This window comes from Arvicola amphibius, chromosome 4 (assembly GCF_903992535.2).
Source record: "Arvicola amphibius chromosome 4, mArvAmp1.2, whole genome shotgun sequence".
Classification (NCBI taxonomy): Eukaryota; Metazoa; Chordata; class Mammalia; order Rodentia; family Cricetidae; genus Arvicola; species Arvicola amphibius.
The window spans coordinates 17,022,519-17,040,227 of NC_052050.1; the positions used below are offsets into that span (position 1 = coordinate 17,022,519).

General features: G+C 40.3%; 1 protein-coding gene across 1 annotated transcript; it reads right to left on the minus strand.

The window, feature by feature from the left end:
- Positions 1–14,668: 14,668 nt before the first annotated feature.
- LOC119811385 (60S ribosomal protein L21-like) lies at positions 14,669–15,730 on the minus strand. Its single transcript, XM_042054859.1, has 2 exons — positions 15,601–15,730; positions 14,669–15,129 (listed from the first exon to the last, which is right to left on the minus strand). Exons 1-2 carry the CDS (start codon positions 15,728–15,730, stop codon positions 14,669–14,671), a joined length of 591 nt encoding a protein of 196 aa, XP_041910793.1.
- Between the last annotated feature and the right edge of the window lie 1,979 nt (positions 15,731–17,709).

Below are 17,709 nucleotides of genomic sequence, written 5' to 3' on the forward strand. Positions count from 1 at the left end.
TTCAGTTCCAGGATCCAGAAGAAAAAGCAGTTCCTGCAAGTCATCCTTACTGCTGTGTGTGCGCCCATACGCATACACAAATAATAAACTAATAAATGTAGTTGCATTCTCTTTAAATTTTTTAAAAATATTTTTATTTTGTGTGCAATGATGTTTTATAAGCAAGTATGTCTGTATGAGGACATCGGATCCCCTGGAATGAGTTACAAATGTCTGTGAGCTGTCATGTGGGTGGTGGGAATTGAACCTGGGTCCCCTGGAAGAAAGAACAGCTAGTGCTCTTAACTGCTGAGCCATCTACCCAGCACCCTCTCTAAAACTTATTTATTTTTATTTTGTGTGGGTATTTTGCCTGTATGTACGTATGTCCTCCACTACTGATGCCAGAAGAGGCCATCAGATCTGCATCTGTAAAACAGTGGTGAGCTGTCATGTGAGTGCTGAGAATCGAACCTGGGTCCTCCAGAAGAGCAGCCGTTGCTCATAATCACTAAGCCATCTCTACAGCCAATTATATTTTTTGAAAAAGAAAGAGGGAACTGGAGAGATGGCTGAGTATTTTTATTTTAAAAAAAGTATAATTTATCAAAGAAAAGCATGTTGAGACCTCTGGGGGTGTCAGTAACAGCAGTAGTCTGGTTGTGAATCTCATCCTCCAATAATCCAAGACTAGAACAGCGTATAAACTGACCTGCAGTGGGAGGGGGGTCGAAGAGTAATGTGGCACATGGCTGGAATACATGGTATATATACATGAAGTCAAAGAATAAAGTTAAAATCAGAATCAAATACTATGAAAACTTAACAGTCGCTGAGACGTCAGTCATCTTCAGTGGTGGAAAGCATTGCCAGCCTTAACGATGTCCCCATAAGCCTGTGTGTGTGGTGGGCAATGGAGCAGAACTGTCCAGTGGAACACAGCAGAATGGAACAGAAAAGTTGAAGGAAGCAGAGTCTCCGGGAAAAGTGGAAAACCCAAAGGCGCAAGCCTGACTGGACTTCACTGCCCTTACGCCTCAGCTCCAGGGAAAGGGCCTAAAAATGTGTGGGATTAGAAGTGGTGACCTCAAACCGGGCGGTGATGGTGCATGCTTTTAATCCCAGCACTCGGGAGGCAGAGAAAGGCAGTTTGATGCCAGCCTGTTCTAGAGTGAGTTCCTGGACAGCCAGGTTTACACAAATAAACCATGGGGGGCGGGGCAGGCATTCATCACGAGAGGGACCTTGGCAGCAGGTGAGAACCCACATCATGTGGGGGACAGGCAAATAAGCAGACAGAGCTTAAATGCTTAGGTGAATTATTGAGATAGAGGGCGTGGGGAGGGAAGAGACCTCTGGGGACAGGAGCTGGAAGAGATGAAGAAGAAAGAAGGTAGGCAGCGTTTCTCACCTTTTTAAAGAGACAGACTACTGGTGGCATACTGTCAAGTTCTCCTACCCCACTGACAAAATCTTTTTTTTTTTTTCTTTTTTCTTTTTTTGTTTTTTTTTTTTTTTTTTTGGTTTTTTGAGACAGGGTTTTTCTGTAAGCTAGCTCTTGTAGACCAGGCTGGCCTCAAACTCAGAGATCCACCTGCCTCTGCCTCCTGAGTGCTGGGATCAAAGGCGTGCGCCGCCACCACCCGGCTATTTTTTTTAATGATTTAACTTTATTTTATGTGCATTTTTGTGAAGGTGTCAGATCTACTGGGGCTGGACTCTCAGACAGCTAAGAGCTGCCATATGGGTGCTGGGAATTGAACCCGGATCTGTCTTAAATTGGTTAGGAGGGAAATGTATTGGAGTTGTCCAACAACTCATATAATAAAGCCATATTTAGAGAAAGGGGATTCATTAGAATGAGTTCCAAATGTGGTCCAGCTGTAAATCAATGGTTGCCTGTGAACGGAAGGGTCCAAGAATTGTTGAAAGGAGAGGCTACTTGTTCATCATGGCCTTGCGGCTAGCTTAGCCCTGAGATAACCACACAGAAACTGTATTAATTAAATCACCACTTGGCCCATTAGCTCTAGTTTCTTATTGGCTAACTCATATTAATTTAACCCATTTCTATTAATTTGTATATCGCCACGTAGCAGTGGCTTACCCGCAAAGATTCTAACAGGCGTCTGCCTCAGGCGGAGGATCCATGGCGTCTCTCCTATTCTACTTTCTTTCTTGCAGCTTTCAGTTCTGTCTTCCCTGTCTACCTAAGTTCTGCCCTATTAACAGGCCCAAAGCAGTTTCTTTATTAACCAATGAAAGCAACACAAAGAAGGACCTACACCAAAGAATTCAGTAGTTAAATGGTCTACGAGGCTGGATGTCTCAACTGTCTTCAGTATATGCCAGAATCTCAGAGAAGTAGGCTCTAATCCACTAGCTAGGGAGAGCAAGCTTCCTTCTTCCTTGTTCTTTTTTTTGTTTTTGTTTTTGTTTGGTTTTTTTTTTTGTTTTTGTTTTTGTTTTTCTAGACAGAGTTTCTCTGTGGCTTTGGAGCCTGTCCTGGAACTAGCTCTTGTAGACCAGGCTGGCCTCGAACTCACAGAGATCCGTCTGCCTCTGCCTCCCGAGTGCTGGGATTAAAGGCATGCGCCACCACCGCCCGGCCTTCCTTGTTCTTATATAGGCTTCCAGCAGAAGGCTTAGTCCAGATTAGAGGTGGATTTTCCCAACCCAAAAGATCTGGATTAAAAGTGTGCTTTCTTACCTCAAAGGTTAGGATTAGAAGTAGATCCTCCCACTTCAAATTAAGCAAAAATACCTCACAGGTGTGTACCTCTATGGAGGTTTTAGTTAATTCCAGATGTAGTCAAGTTGGCAACCAAGAATAGACATCACAGACAAGGGGGATGGGGTGTTGGGAGCAGTGAAACCCCAGATCTTGAATTTCTTGTAATCCCCTGATCTGAGTGCCTACAGCTGCTCTGAGCACGAGACCTTCAGGAGTTACTGATGGCAGGAGAGTGGTTTCTGGTGGGTTTGGTTGGGGTGTAGCTATCTCTATATAATCTGCCCCTGAACACAATAAAAGGGGCATTCTTGGGGAATTCAAGGATGACCTGTGTCATTGTCTCTTTGTCTGTGTGAGTCTTTGTGTATTTTAACCTCCTGCACCTTGCCCGAAGCTCGGGAACTGATTATCACGCATAGAGCGCAGACACGGGGGTACGGTGCGTGGCAGTTGGAGGTTCCCACCTCCCACCGAGATATTGGCAGTGGGGGACCATGAGTTGAATCAGCCAGTAAAGGCAATTGCTGCTGACTCCCCAAAATTGTCCACATGCATACCCATCATACACACAGACATGCACGCATTCATGCCCATGCACATAGACATGTACCTACATACATGAATGAATGAATGAATAAACGAATAATGTTAAAACTAAAAAGACTCACTAGATGAGGGTAATTAAATCAGAATTCTACCATGGAATAATTTGGAATAAAACCTTCATTTACATAAAACTACCATCTACCCTTGTAGAACATTGCTGAGCCTCACACACTTGTTAGATGGAGACAGAAGGATCAAGAGTTCAAGGTCACCTTCACTGACAGTCTCAAGGCCATCAGAAGCTATACATGACCTTGTCTCACAAACACAAACCAGGCGGTGGTGGTGCACGCCTTTAATCCCAGCACCAAAGCTACAGAGAAACCCTGTCTCAAAAAACAAAAAAAAAAAAAAATCTGATAGCTGAGCTGGGGAATGGCTCAATAAGTGTTTGCCTGGCAAATGTAAGAACAAGGTATATAGTAGCATTTCATTTGTAAATAAAACTTGCCTGAGGATCAGAAAAGGAAACCGCTACATTGGCCAGTCTTACAGACCAGGCAACGATGACAAACACCTTTAATCCCAGTAGCCACACTAGCTTGCCATAGAAACGAGGCCGTAGAGGTGCATGCCTTTAATCCCAGAACAAGAGAGGATTATAAAATGGGAGAAGACCACTTTCAGGCTCAGTCTCATTTTGAGATTCCTGGAGGCAGGATCATTATTTTTCAGACTGAGGTCGAGATAAGAGCCAGTGGCTGGGTGCTTTGCTTTTCTGGTCTTCAGGTTGAACCCCAATTCTGTCTCTTGAGTCTTTATTAATCACCCTTCAAAGGTATGGTGTCACATTCCTTTATTTAATTCAGTCCCACTAGGAGACAGGTACCTATGATTGTGAGGCCAGCCTGGACTACACTGAAGAGAGCTCAGAACGAAGTCAGGCTTGGTGGTGAACATAATCCTGCCAATGGGGGTAGGGGGGCTATTCTGCCTACTAGACAAGCATCCGGCCAGGGCTGGAGTGATGGCTCAGCAGTTATGAGCGCTGATTGATTTTCTAGAAGACCCAGGTTGGATTCCCAACACCTACTCACAACTGTTGTAACACCAGTATTGGGGATCCAGTGCCCTCTCTGGTCTATGGGCACCTCATGCCCATAATATACCGACTATGTTGGAGGAGGCCCCTTGTTGATTCCCGGCTGCTCAGACCCCTAAATAATCAGACAGAAACTATATTATTTTACATCATTGCTTGGCCCATTAGCTCTAGGTTCTTATTGGCTAGCTTTTACATCTTAATTTAACCCACCTCCATTAATCTGTGCATCACCACGAGATCGTGGCCTACCAGTAAAGTTTAAACACGTCTATCTCCAGCAGCAGCTCCATGGCTTCCCCTTACTCCACCTCCTTTCTCCCAGGATTCAACTTAGTTTTTCCTACCTAGCTCTGTTCCCCTATAGCTATGCTATAGGCCCAAAGCAGTTCCTTTATTTATCAATGGTAATCACAGCATACAGAAGAAAATCCCACAAAGGTTAAAAAGTTTTTTTTTTATTTTTAAAAATCCAGGTGGTAGTAGTGCACCCTTTTAATCCCAGCACTAAAGAGGCAGAGGCAGGAAGATCTCTGTGATTTCAAGGCCAGCCTGGTCTATGGAGCTAGTTCAAGGACAGCCAGAGTTACACAGAAAAACTCTTGTCTTGAAAAAAATTACTTTAAATAAAAAGAAGATGGGTGGCAGCTGAGGAAGGTTATTCTCCAGCCTCCACACACAGGAAGGCCCTCATACACATGAGCATATATGAGCCATCACACGACAAAAACTTCCTATGGAAAGTAAAAATAAAAAATAAAAATAATAAATAAAAACTGAATTAAAATTTTTTGCTGATAAGAACCTCACAAAGCTGAAGAAATATTCTTTTATATATTTTGTTTGTTTTGTTTCTCAAAGCAGTGTTTCTCTGTGTAACCCTTGCTGTCCTGGAACTTGCTCTGTAGGCCAGGCTGGCCTCAAACTCAGTGAAATCTGCCTGCCTCTGCCTCCTAGTGCTGGGATTAAAAGTGTGTGGTGCCATCACCCAGCCAAGATCCATATTTTTAAATTATTTTTATTTTATTATTTTATATGTATGGGTGTTTTGCCTGCATGACTGTCTGGACTCCCTGGAACTGAAGTTAATAGACAGTTGTGAGCTGCCGTGTGGGTGCTGGGAATTGAGCCTGGGTCCTCCAGGAGAGCAGCCAGTGCTCTTAATCACTCAGTCAACTCTCCAGTCCCCGTTATGGTTTTGTTGGTTTTGGTTTTGGTTTTTTGAGACCCTGTCTATTAAAAAAAATGAGATTAACAGTTGCTTTTTAGTTTAAAAGTAGATTTAATAATCTACCCTTTTATCCTATCTTTCCTATACCTTCCCCCTTTTTTCTTTTTTTAATCCCTCACTCCCTACATTTTTCCAACTCTTGAAGAAAGAAAGAGGGGGGTAAGGAGGGAGGGAGGGAGGAAGGGAGGGAGGGAAGGAGGGAGGGAGGGAAGGAGGGGAAGGAAAGAAAAATGAAGAAAGAAATCCCTTACTCTAACTTTGTTTAATTTCCTCCTTCACCGTGACCAATAACAACTTGCAAAGCCACCTAAACAAGACAGTTACCTATAACCTACTAAACAACCAAAACCCCACCACCCCACCTCTCAGGAATGTGAGCATTGAGTTCCTTAAAATTGCTTCCTGTTGTCTGGGGGGTCATGGCCTCTTTAGGGGACTCTGAGAAAATTGAGGTAAAGGTCAAGTCCTGGCAGAGCCAGCTGTATCATCTGTTGTCCCATCTCTGTGTGGTGGGAAAGCGCAGGGCTTATCTGAAGGCCTGGCTGGAGCAGTCTGAGAGTCTGGACCATCTCTGCTAACCACTCTGAAGCTGTCCTGAGCAGTTTGTAATTCGAAGCTGAAGTTGGGTGGGGGGGGGGTGTTTGTCAGTGTAGTGGAGTTACCACAATCCAGGTAGATTTGTTGTTGCTGGGCCTTGTGACCTTCTTGGACCTCAGAGGTCTCTGCTCTGAATGGCCATGGTTCATCACGGGAAACTTAAACAGTTTAAATGGCATATTCAGCAAATCTCTGAAAGGTTAGAGGACCACAATCTATTAAGTACATCCGGGGAACACAAATTTAGTTCCTAGTTACCTGCTTCAGACTCAAACCCAAAAACACATACAGGAAGATAGATGAAGTTTATTTCTAGAATTAGCTAGTACTCTATATGACTACTAATATCAGGACAGAAAGTTTATATGTATATAATAATATTACAGATTTTGAGATAATATTGATACTCTAAGAAAAATTTTAAAGAGTCGAAACAAAGCCAAAGAGTTGTGAGATTAGTGGCAATAGAATAGTCCCTTAATTCTGCTTTTCTTCTGTCCCACACCTGGTGGCTCTTCTGACGTGAGACAGAGGTTTTGAATTTTCCTTTAACAAGCATGCTTGGATTTAGAGAAGGAGAGAAGCTATGCTCCAGCTCCAAAATCAGCTTTAATTTTACTTGAACTGGGACCACGGAAAGATCAAGTGTCACTTACGTCTGTAGAGGCCGCAGAAACAGGCATTTGGGAAGATCTATGATGTTCTACCCTGTTGGAGGTGCACTACACCATTAGGTTAATTACTCTTTCTCCTGGGACATTTTCTCTTGATGACCCGTTCTTCTTCAAATGTCTCATTTGTCCAGTGGTCTCCGGTTTCCTTACGTGGATGCTTTTATTCTCCTGGAAAGACAAAAACAAAGCCCTGCCCCACCCCTAGCTTTGGCGAGTTCCTTTCTTTGGCAGGTTATATCTTTACTAAGGCAAAATGTTTTGGGGGGAGCATAAAAAAATGATCTTTTAATTAAATTTTTTTGAAATTTTGAAATAAGCATGCCTTGGTATATGTGGATAAATATACCTATATTCCCCGTTCTATTTCTGTATATAAATTCAAGCTTAAAGTGTACTTATTTGTAGGTCATAAGGGAAATTCATTTCAAATTATAGTCTTTCTTTCTAGTAATCCTGTACGGAGTTTTTATAATAATCTGTAAGTATGGCATATGGTTTTTCTAGTATGCAAACATACCAAACAGTAGGTATATGTGAATTTTGTCTCTGGGTGGGGGGCTTAAAGGCATGTACCACCACCACCTTGTTCACTGTAACTCAAGAATTTAGAAAACAACTAAGTCAGATCTGTCCATCTCTACTGGGATTAAAGGCATGGGCTATCACTGCCCTGATCAAATGTTTTATCTTAGCTCTAAGTCACTTCAACGCTTAGAGATTTAGAAAACAAGCTTGAACTGTAGTACTCTTTGAATTTGCTTAAAACATCTTACATGTCTTAACTGGATTTAAAAATTTATATCCAAGATGGTGTGGGCCACATGGTAATCTACAGTCTAACATTCTAACATGGAATTAAGACACGTAGTTTAAGAGAACCCATTTCTCCTTTCATGCCAGTAAGTACCTTTGGTAAATTATCATTAAAAAATAATATTTTTATTTTTTCATATGTGATCAAATAAAAGGCATTTATTAGTCTTTATAAGTTCAGGAGGACTCTCCTGTTCACAACTAATCCTTCTGTATCTTGATGGTATCCACAGCTTTTCCACTCCTGTGGAAATCAAAGCAAAATCTCTCTAAAATACCACACATATCCTGGTTTCCATTCTGAGGTCTGCACATCTTTAAAATATAAAATATACAGGCTTATTTAATCCAGCATGTTTTTTTTCTACTATCCAATATCTCTCTGCAAGTGTTGTTCCTTGTAAAGTTAATGAGGCACGGTGTAAATCTATCTCTTTTTTGTTTCCTTTTGTTTTTCCAGACAGGGTTTCTCTGTGTAGCCCCAGCTGTCCTGAAACTTGCTTTGTAGACCAGGCTGGCCTCAAACTCACAGAACTCCATCAGCCTCTGCCTCCTGAGTGATGGGATTAAAGGTGTGCACCACAATGCCAGGCTTGTGTGATCTATCTCTATGGGTCTTTATTACCACTTTCTGTTTATTAAGTATATCTTTTAAAGTGCAATTATATCTTTCTATAACTGCTTGTCCTGTAGGATTGTGTAGTATGCCTGTAATATGCTTTATGTTATAATATGCAAAAAACATTTCACTTCACTAGAGACATATGCTAGAGCATTGTCAGCCCTAATTTACACAGGTTTACCCATAATGGCCATAACTTCAAATAAATGTGTAATTACAAAATCAACATTTTCAGAGCTTAAAGCAGTTGCCCTTTGAAAACCTGATTATATGAATATATATATATATATATATACACATACATACATACAGATGTGTATATATGTATGTATGTGTATATATTCAGGTATGGTGCACATTCTTTAATTTTCCAAACTCTGCAAAATAAAACAAATCCATTTGCCAAATTTCATTTCTTGGAGTACCTCTTGGGTTACTTTCTGCAAGTAATGGAGTTGGGTTTTACAAAAAACAAGTAGGACATTTCTTTATAATTTTCTTGGCTTGTTGACAAGTAATGGAAAAAATATTTCCTTTGCTGTTATGAAATTCTGAGTCTTCTAGAATGTTTCCTATTAATATTTATCAATTTCATCATTACTTTGTGCTAGAGGGCCTGGTAGACCCATATGAAATCTGATGTGTGTTATATACAATGGATGATTTCTATTTCTGTTTCCATGTTGTAATTGAATAAATAACAAGGTTAATTCTAAATCATCTGGAATAAGTTCAGCAGTTTCGATATGTAGGACAGCTCCTTCTGCATACTGAGAGTCAGTAACTATATTAAGAGATTCAGAAAAATATAATAATACTGTAAGAATGACATACAACTCTGATTTTTGTATTGAATCATAAGGCCCTTGGGCCACTTTACTTATTTTTCCAGACTTATAACCTGCCTTTTCTCATTTATTGGCATCAGTATAGAATGTAAGGGCTCCATAGATTGGTGTTCCCTTCGCTATATGAGGGAGAATACAATTAGTTCTTTTTATAAACTGAAGTCTCTTGCTTTGGGGATATTTGTAGCTACTATCTCCCAAAAAAATTACTTCAAGCTCTTTGACAATGTTGGTTTTCTGTCCATAATGAGGAAATTTCAAAATTAGTGAAAGGTACAACAGTTTCTGCTGGATCTATTCTCTTAGACTCAGATGATAATTTTCTTGGACTATTTGAGTTCTTACAACCTTGTAAGGTTTGAAATAAATTCTTGAGTAGTTAACCCCATTGTGGGCCATAGCCAGTTAACATCTCACAGCAACTATTAAGAGTTTGTAATTGACCTCTCCTGATTTTTACTTTCTGTGGTTGAATTTTCTGTAAACCTATCTTTTATCCTAGGTAATTAATAGAATCTCCTCTTTGTAGTTGTTTCAAGAGCAATTTTTAATCACCAACAAGGCAAAATTTTGACTTCATCAAACATCTTTTATAAGATATCTGCATCTGAATCAGCCAGCAAGCTATCCATCCATATAATGGTAAATAACAGATTGAGGAAACTGTTTGTGAATTGTTTCTAATGACTGCTATACAAAATATTGACACAAGGTAGGGTTGTTTAACATTACTTGTGACAAGATCTTTCAACGGTACCTTCTAATAGGTTGAGAATTATTATGAGGAGGTACTCTGAAAGCAAATTTTTTTATCTTGTCCTTGTAAAAGTTTAGTTTTTTTTTTTTTAAAAAAGCAGTCTCTTAAATAAAACACTATAGTAGACCATCCCTTAGGTATTCAAGGGAATCCCAGGTTGTAAAGAGCCCATTGGCTGAATCACCTTTTTTATAGCTCTCAGATCTATTGCCACTATCCATTTTCCAGATTCTTTTCTATGACAAATACAGGAGAATTCCAAGGACTGGTTGGTTCTTCAATATGCTGAGCATCTAACTGCTCCTGTACCAGCTGTTCTAATACCTGTAACTTTTCTGATGTCAAAAGCCATTGTTCTACCCACACAGGTTTGTCAGTTAGTCACTTTAAAGGCAAGGCTGTTGGTAACTTGGAAAGAGCAGCGGCTGTGGTGTCCTCCTCATGTACAGCCTGAACGGTTGGTGTCTGTTCTTGATAATAACTTTTAATAATTTTCTCAGAAGCATTCTTTATTTTTATGGTTTGTTTCTGAGATTGGAAGAGTGGTAACCTGTTTTTCCATTGCTGCAACAAATCAAATTCCTATAAATTCATTGCTATGTCAGGCATGTATTGCTTTATTTTCCTACCTGTCTTTCTGGCCCTATACATCCATCTTGCACTTTGTTTTACCTGAGATAAAATTCTAATCCCTAGAATCTGAATATTTACCTCCTGACATGTCTGTTCCTGTATCTAATGATCCTTCTGTATCAAAGCTAATTATTTGTATGTTTAGCTTTGGTTTCTGATCATTTATAGAAATTTGTCAAAATACTTGTTTTCTGGGCTCTCCTGAATTTTTCATTTTATCTATTGAAGCTGTTCTGTCCTTGGTCACATCCAGAGCAGTGTTGTTGTTAACAACAGACATTAAGTCTTTTATTTGTATTGTGGATGAGTTTCTCTGATGTTGACAGGGAATAATTGAACCAACTTTGATACTGTGTCCTGTGGGAGTCTCCCTAAGGCATTTCCTGATGGCAAAGAGTTGCCTTGCCTGTCCCTTGTTGATCTGTATTTGTTGGTCCAGTGATAGCCTTTGCCACACCTTCTACATACTCCAAAAGACTGGGGCCCTCTGTTTGGATTATCTTTAGAAAAAAAAAAGCATTGTTTCTAGGAATGCCTTGCCTACTATCCCTTTCTAAATGAGCTTGCTTACCACAATTAAAACATCTGACATTTTGATTTTTCTTAAAATTTTAAGAAATTACTTCTATTAAAGTAGCATCATAATATTAAATCCAATATCAACTTTATTTCTAATCCATTTATCTATTGGTGCTGATCTTGCCTTTACAGGGCTAATCACCCTTTTGCATTCTGAATTCACATTTTTTGATTCACACTACAATTTTTAAAAGCCAAAGATTCAATTAATATTTATCTGACTTCTGAATCTGATGCTATTCTATTTATAGCTGAAGCCAATCTTTGTAAAAAAAAAAAAAAATCAGTGAAGATTTCTTTGGGGCCTTGTATGTTTTTTTTTGTTTGTTTGTTTTTGTTTTTTGTTGTTTTGTTTTTCGAGACAGGGTTTCCCTGTAGTTTCTAGAGCCTGTCCTGGAACTAGCTCTTGTAGACCAGGCTGGCCTCGAACTCAGAGATCCGCCTGCCTCTGCCTCCCGAGTGCTGGGATTAAAGGCGTGCACCACCACCGCCCGGCACTTTGTATGTTTTTTGTAAATGACTCAGACCTCTTTTCTGATTCTTCATCCTTGATCCAAGCATTTAAAGCTGCTAAACTACATAGGGCCAAGGTGTGATCATCAAATTAACTGTCTTTGCAACTCAGAATACTGGCCTTTACCTAGAAACTGATCTTGGAAAATATCAATACCTCTAGCCCTACTTTGTTCTGCTATGGTCCTTGCTTTTTTTTTTCCATGATGCTCACCATTGTAACTGAAGACCAGAATCCAATATTGTTTTAGCTATTTCTTTCCAGTCTTGGAAGATAATTCTGTACTGAGTTGCCCATGAATTTAGTATCTTCTTTACATATGGGAAATATATACTATATAAAATTACTGCTTACTTAAATCTCTTGAAACCTAATATTTCCATAGCATTCCATTTAACTTCTGCATAACCTTGGGGTACCTATTGCCTGTTGGTTATTCTTGTACAGTAACTGGATAAACTAAGGTAGGTTTTCAATAACCTTGAGCTGCCCTTCTTCAGTTCATCATGTCTTGTCTAAATTCCTCTGTCTGTGTTTGAGTCTTTTTCTTATTTTCATTCATAAGTCATTCTAAGGCTTGTATCTTACCGACCCATGTTTTGTATTTGGCACAAAAAGTAATTATGGCTACCAAGGATTCAATGTGAATTACCAGACAGATAGTAATTACAATTGGCATTTATGTCAATCCCAGCTAAGTCAATTATCCCCTCATTTACTGCTTCCATTTTCTTTTTTTTTTAAAGATTTATTTATTATATACACAGTATTCCGCCTCCGTGTATGCCTGCAGACCAGAAGAGGGCACCAGATCTCATTACAGATGGTTGTGAGCCACCATGTGGTTGCTGGGATTTGAACTCAGGACCTCTGGAAGAGTAGTCAATGCTCTTAACCTCTGAGCCATCTCTCCAGCCCTACTGCTTCCATTTTCAAATCAAACAAAGTGACACTATGCAGGGTCCTAATGCCCAGCATTATGATATTTCCCGTCCTTAATGCGGGAAAGATTGTTATTTTCATAGTCCTTACCTTCTATGTCTTCCCAAATCTGCCATCTTCTCATTTTATGGGCGGCGGCGGCGGCAGCAGCAGCAGCAGCAGCAGCGTTGACACCGCTGGAAGCAGCAGTAACAGCTGTTGTGATGGAGGTCTGGCTGCACCACCTGCTGGATAAGCAAATGTTCTTTTTAACAAATCTAAATCTCAATCTTAAGATTCAGGAGTCAGATGCTGGGGTGAAAACCTGCTAGTTCAGACAAGCCAAGGAGCAACCCGTGGACTTTCCTCCTTAACTGATATTCCAGAAAAAGAGCTGCTCCTCTGCTGTCCCAAACCTAAAAGGCCCACCAAACCCCAAGTCCCTCCTACTACTTCCTGCGCATTTCGCCATCGGCTTTCCTGGCCTCCTCTGACTCTTTGTGGCTACTTCCTCTCAACTTCCTGCTGGCTCTGTCTCCTGACCCAAGGTTGATTTTATTTAATTATTGCAATCTTGGTGTTCACAGTGTGATCAAATATCCTGCAACACGATTTAGTGAAAATGTTTTTTGATAATAATTGACTCATTCTCATCTGTACAACAAAACACATGTAAATCTCCTTGAGAAACAAAGTAAGCTAAATAAATACTGAACATGACTATAGTGAAACTCTGTAAAGTGTACATTACACCTTCCATAAAGAATAAATTCTAAGCCGGGCGGTGGTGGCGCACACCTTTAATCCCAGCACTTGAGAGGCAGAGGCAGGTGGATCTCTGTGAGTTTGAGGCCAGACTAGTTTACAAGATCTAGTTCCAGGATAGGCTCCAAAGCTACAGAGAAACCCTGTCTCGAAAAAAAAAGGGGGGTGGGGGGTTCTGGGACAGCTTGGTCTACTGAGCAAGTTCTAGGACAGCCAGTGCTACACAGAGAAACCCAGTCTTATAAAGAGATAGATAGATAGATAGATAGATAGATAGATAGATAGATAGATAGATAGATAGATAGATAGATAGATAGACAGAGAGACAGAGAGAGATATGAAAAGGTCAATAGTGTCAAATTTAGCTAGGTTGTAGTGGTGGCACATGTCTTTAATCTGAGCACTTGGGATGCAGAGACAGGGCGAGTCTCTGTGAGTTCAAGGCCAACCTATTCTACAGAGAAAGTTCTAGGACAGTCAGGGCTACACAGAGAAACCCTGTCTCAAAAAAACAAAGAGAGATAGAGAGAGGGAGAGGAAGAGGGGAAGAAAGGAGGGAGGGAGGGAGGAGGGAAGAAGGGGGAAGGAGAGAGCTCAGCAGAGAGCGGTGTCATAGGGAGGGAGGGAGGGGGATTTACTTTTTTTTTCTTTTCCTTCGTTTCTCCCGCTCTCTCTTTCCTTTTCGATTGTTCCCTTTTGGAGAGAGGGACTGGGGAAAGATGGTTGTGGCCACACAGATACTACAAAGATCACAGGATATTAGCCATGTCTGCTCCCCGACTTCTGGGTCAATAATAGGTTATGCATTCCTTTCTTAGCAGGAACAGCTCATGAATTTAACAGACTAGATCCTCTAGTGTTTATTTGGGAGCAGATTACCTTTGTGCATCTACAAGCCAGGGAGGAGGGTCAAGACTTGGCTGGCACAGGGACAGGGCCTCCAAAGACGGAGACCAGAGACCAGGGCTTACAGCCATAACTTCTAATAAATTTATAATTATAGAATCAGCCTTTTTAATTTTTTTATTTATTTTTTTTCAATTAGCAGAAAAAAATTAGTAAAATCTGAATAGGAAAGACACAGTGAACCAGCATTTTCTTTCAGGGAGAAGACACCACACTTCAACTTAAGAAAAACCCTTTAAGCCGGGCAGTGGGGGGCACGCCTTTAATCCCAGCACTCGGGAGGCAGAGGCAGGCGGATCTCTGTAAGTTCGAGACCAGCCTGGTCTACAAGAGCTAGTTCCAGGATAGGCTTCAAAGCTACAGAGAAACCCTGTCTCGAAAAACCAAAAAAAAAAAAAAAAAAAGAAAAACCCTTTAAAGTCCAGGTCTTTTGTTTCTTTTTGTACATCAGGCCATGAATTCGTATGGGATGGGCTCCAGCAGCTCAGGCTCCTTCCCATTAGTCCTCACAAAGTGTGCTTCTCTGGGTGGAGCAAGCTGGCACTTCAGCTGAACCCAGGTGCCCTTCTCTTTGGCTTCCTTTTTCTTCTGGTCGTTCTCCTTCACCCGCTTCAGGAAGCTGTCTCTGCTCTTCGAGTGCTTGATGTGTTCAATCCGCACATTAATTCTCTTGGCAAGAATCTTGCCCTTAACTTGCTTGTTTACAATGATGCCCACAGCATGCTGGGTGACATTGTAGACTCTTCCGGTTTTGCCATGGTAACATTTATGGGGCATTCCTTTTTGAACAGTGCCCATTCCCTTGATATCTACAATATCGCCCTTCTTGAAGATTCGCATGTATGTGGCCAAAGGAACAACTCCATGTTTCCTAAAGGGCCTAGAGAACATATAGCCCCTCCTCTTCCCTTTGTGTTTGTCATTTTGGTGAGTTACTGAAAGACGGCTACCGCGGCCGAAAGATTTTTTATTTTTTATTTTTTTTTTTGTTTTTTGTTTTTTGAGACAGGGTTTCCCTGTAGTTTCTAGAGCCTGTCCTGGAACTAGCTCTTGTAGACCAGGCTGGCCTCGAACTCAGAGATCCGCCTGCCTCTGCCTCCCGAGTGCTGGGATTAAAGGCGTGCGCCACCACCGCCCGGCTAGAATCAGCCTTTTTTTAATTCAAAGCAGTGGTCCATTGAAATCCTGAATATGTATCTATGGCATGGTCCACATACCCTAAATTTCCAAACATACATTTGCCAAATTTTATTTCTTTGAGTACTCTTTGGGTTACTTCCTGCAGGTAGTGCAGATTGGCTATACAAAGAACAAGAAGGACATTTCCTTATTGTTTCCTTGGTATGGCCAAGTGATAAAAAAAAAATCTTTCTTCAAACACTTAGTATTAACATGGTGTTTCTGAGCAGTGAGCAACATGCTACTTGGTGGCAGCTTGGACCCAGAAACTTCCCAGAGTTGGGGTGGTAAACACGTTCCCAGAGATTTTGGTAAACATACCTCCACCATAAGACTAGCTTCTCAGGGAACGGAGAGGGAGGAGCCAGTACCAGCACACCATAATCTAATCACACAACAGTTTTTCTTCCTCATTTATACAGAAAAGCTTACAGATGCACAGTAAAGACAAGATCCTCTAAAAGGGTGACAGTGTGTCTGAAATATACATAGGCTTGGGAGGGAAAAGATAAAGAGTATATACAATCTTAGATTTAAAAATATAGTTTTAAAATAATAAAATAAAGTCCTTAAAAGAAAAATAAAGTAATATAAAGGAAATCAGCCACATAAAGGTGGAAAATACATAAATAGTCTGGATTATATAAATTATTGTATTGTCTTTAAAGTTTTTGAATGCTAAGAGGCCTTGGATTGTGGAAGCTTCTTGATTCAACTAACCTATATATTTTAAAAATATCTTGACCTCAAATTTTAAGTCAAAATGCATGTGACTTTGGGGTAAAGGTTCTGCTTTTATGTCCACAGAAGACAAAAAATGTGAATTTGTTCAAAGATAAAGAAAATCAGGATTGGGAGCTGGAGAGATGGCTCAGAGGTTAAGAGCACTGGCTACTCTGCCAGAAGCCCTGAGTTCAATTCCCAGCAACCACATGGTGGCTCCCAACCATCTGGAATGAAATATGATGTCCTCTTCTGGTGTGCAGGCATACATGTAGACAGAACACAGTATACATAATAAATAATAAAATTTAAAAAATAAAAATAAAATCAGGATTGATTGAGGAAGATCCTCTGAAATCCTGACTGTAGACATAAAAAAATAAACCTGGGCCGGGCGGTGGTGGCGCACGCCTTTAATCCCAGCACTCGGGAGGCAGAGGCAGGCGGATCTCTGTGAGTTCGAGACCAGCCTGGTCTACAAGAGCTAGTTCCAGGACAGGCTCCAAAGCCACAGAGAAACCCTGTCTCGAAAAACCAAAAAAAAAATAAAAATAAAAAAATAAACCTGGAAGAAATGCAAGCATGATGTATATTTTAACTGCTCAAACATATAACAAGAAATTATCTTTGGTTTGTGTACAATGCACAGTCTATACTTGTACTAAGGCAGGTATGTATGTTGCCTTTAGAAGTTTATGTATTTTCAAAATGAGGGGACCAATGACAATAAGTGGCCCAGGTGAGCTAGTGTCTCAAATCGCCTCTGTTGCAGTTCCCTCGGGGGTCTTCATCCAGAACAGCTTTAAGGCTGCTGGCTGGGGTGCTCCAGCCTCGCAAACTACTAATGCCAAGACTTAACCACAATCCTAAATTTTCTTAGGGTCCATCTTATTACCAATATTACCAGCACCCCCAATTAGCAGAAAGTAGTCTAGAAAACTATACCCACATTACCAAAAATTGGGTTATGAATATTTATTATCAATTAAAGGGGACTGACTACAAGTTGTTATAGATAATGGTCAGGAAAAAAAGCTAAACAAAAGAGATTAGATTCAGGAATCTTGCTCTGAAACAAAAGGGAGGGTTATAGAAATGATAGGATAAAAGGGTAGATTATTGAATACTTTAATCCAAAACACAACTATTAATCTTATATATTTTACATTAGTATGGATTTTGGTTTATTGATACAAATTTAAAGTTAATTTTGTTATACTGGATGTATATTTATACTCTTGTTTAGGGTAGTTTTAACTCATTTAAATATGTAATGTATAATTAATAAATGCAGATTAATAGTTGTCTATAACAGTCAAACTTATAGTCATGTTAGGTTATGTTTTCAAGGCCATACACAGATACTTTAAGTTAGATGGTCTTCAAACACTTTAGTGCCTTCAGAATATGGCATTTAATATGTTTAATAACCTAAGGGTTTTTATGACAGTGAGACATGTCTGCTCCTGGCAGCACCAGTCTAGTTCAGAGATGTTGATGGGTATCGAAGTAATTCTGTATGGAGTTAGTTTTCTTTATGGCAAAAGCAAGCCTAGCCATATGGGCAAAGAAACTGCCACTGCCTC

Coding starts and splice junctions, on each gene's coding strand:
- LOC119811385 (XM_042054859.1), bottom strand. CDS start 15,730: ATGGTGGAGGTATGTTTACCAAAATCTCTGGGAACGTGTTTACCACCC. Junction 15,130..15,600: donor ACACCATGTTAATACTAAGT/GTTTGAAGAAAG, acceptor ACAAACACAAAG/GGAAGAGGAGGGGCTATATG.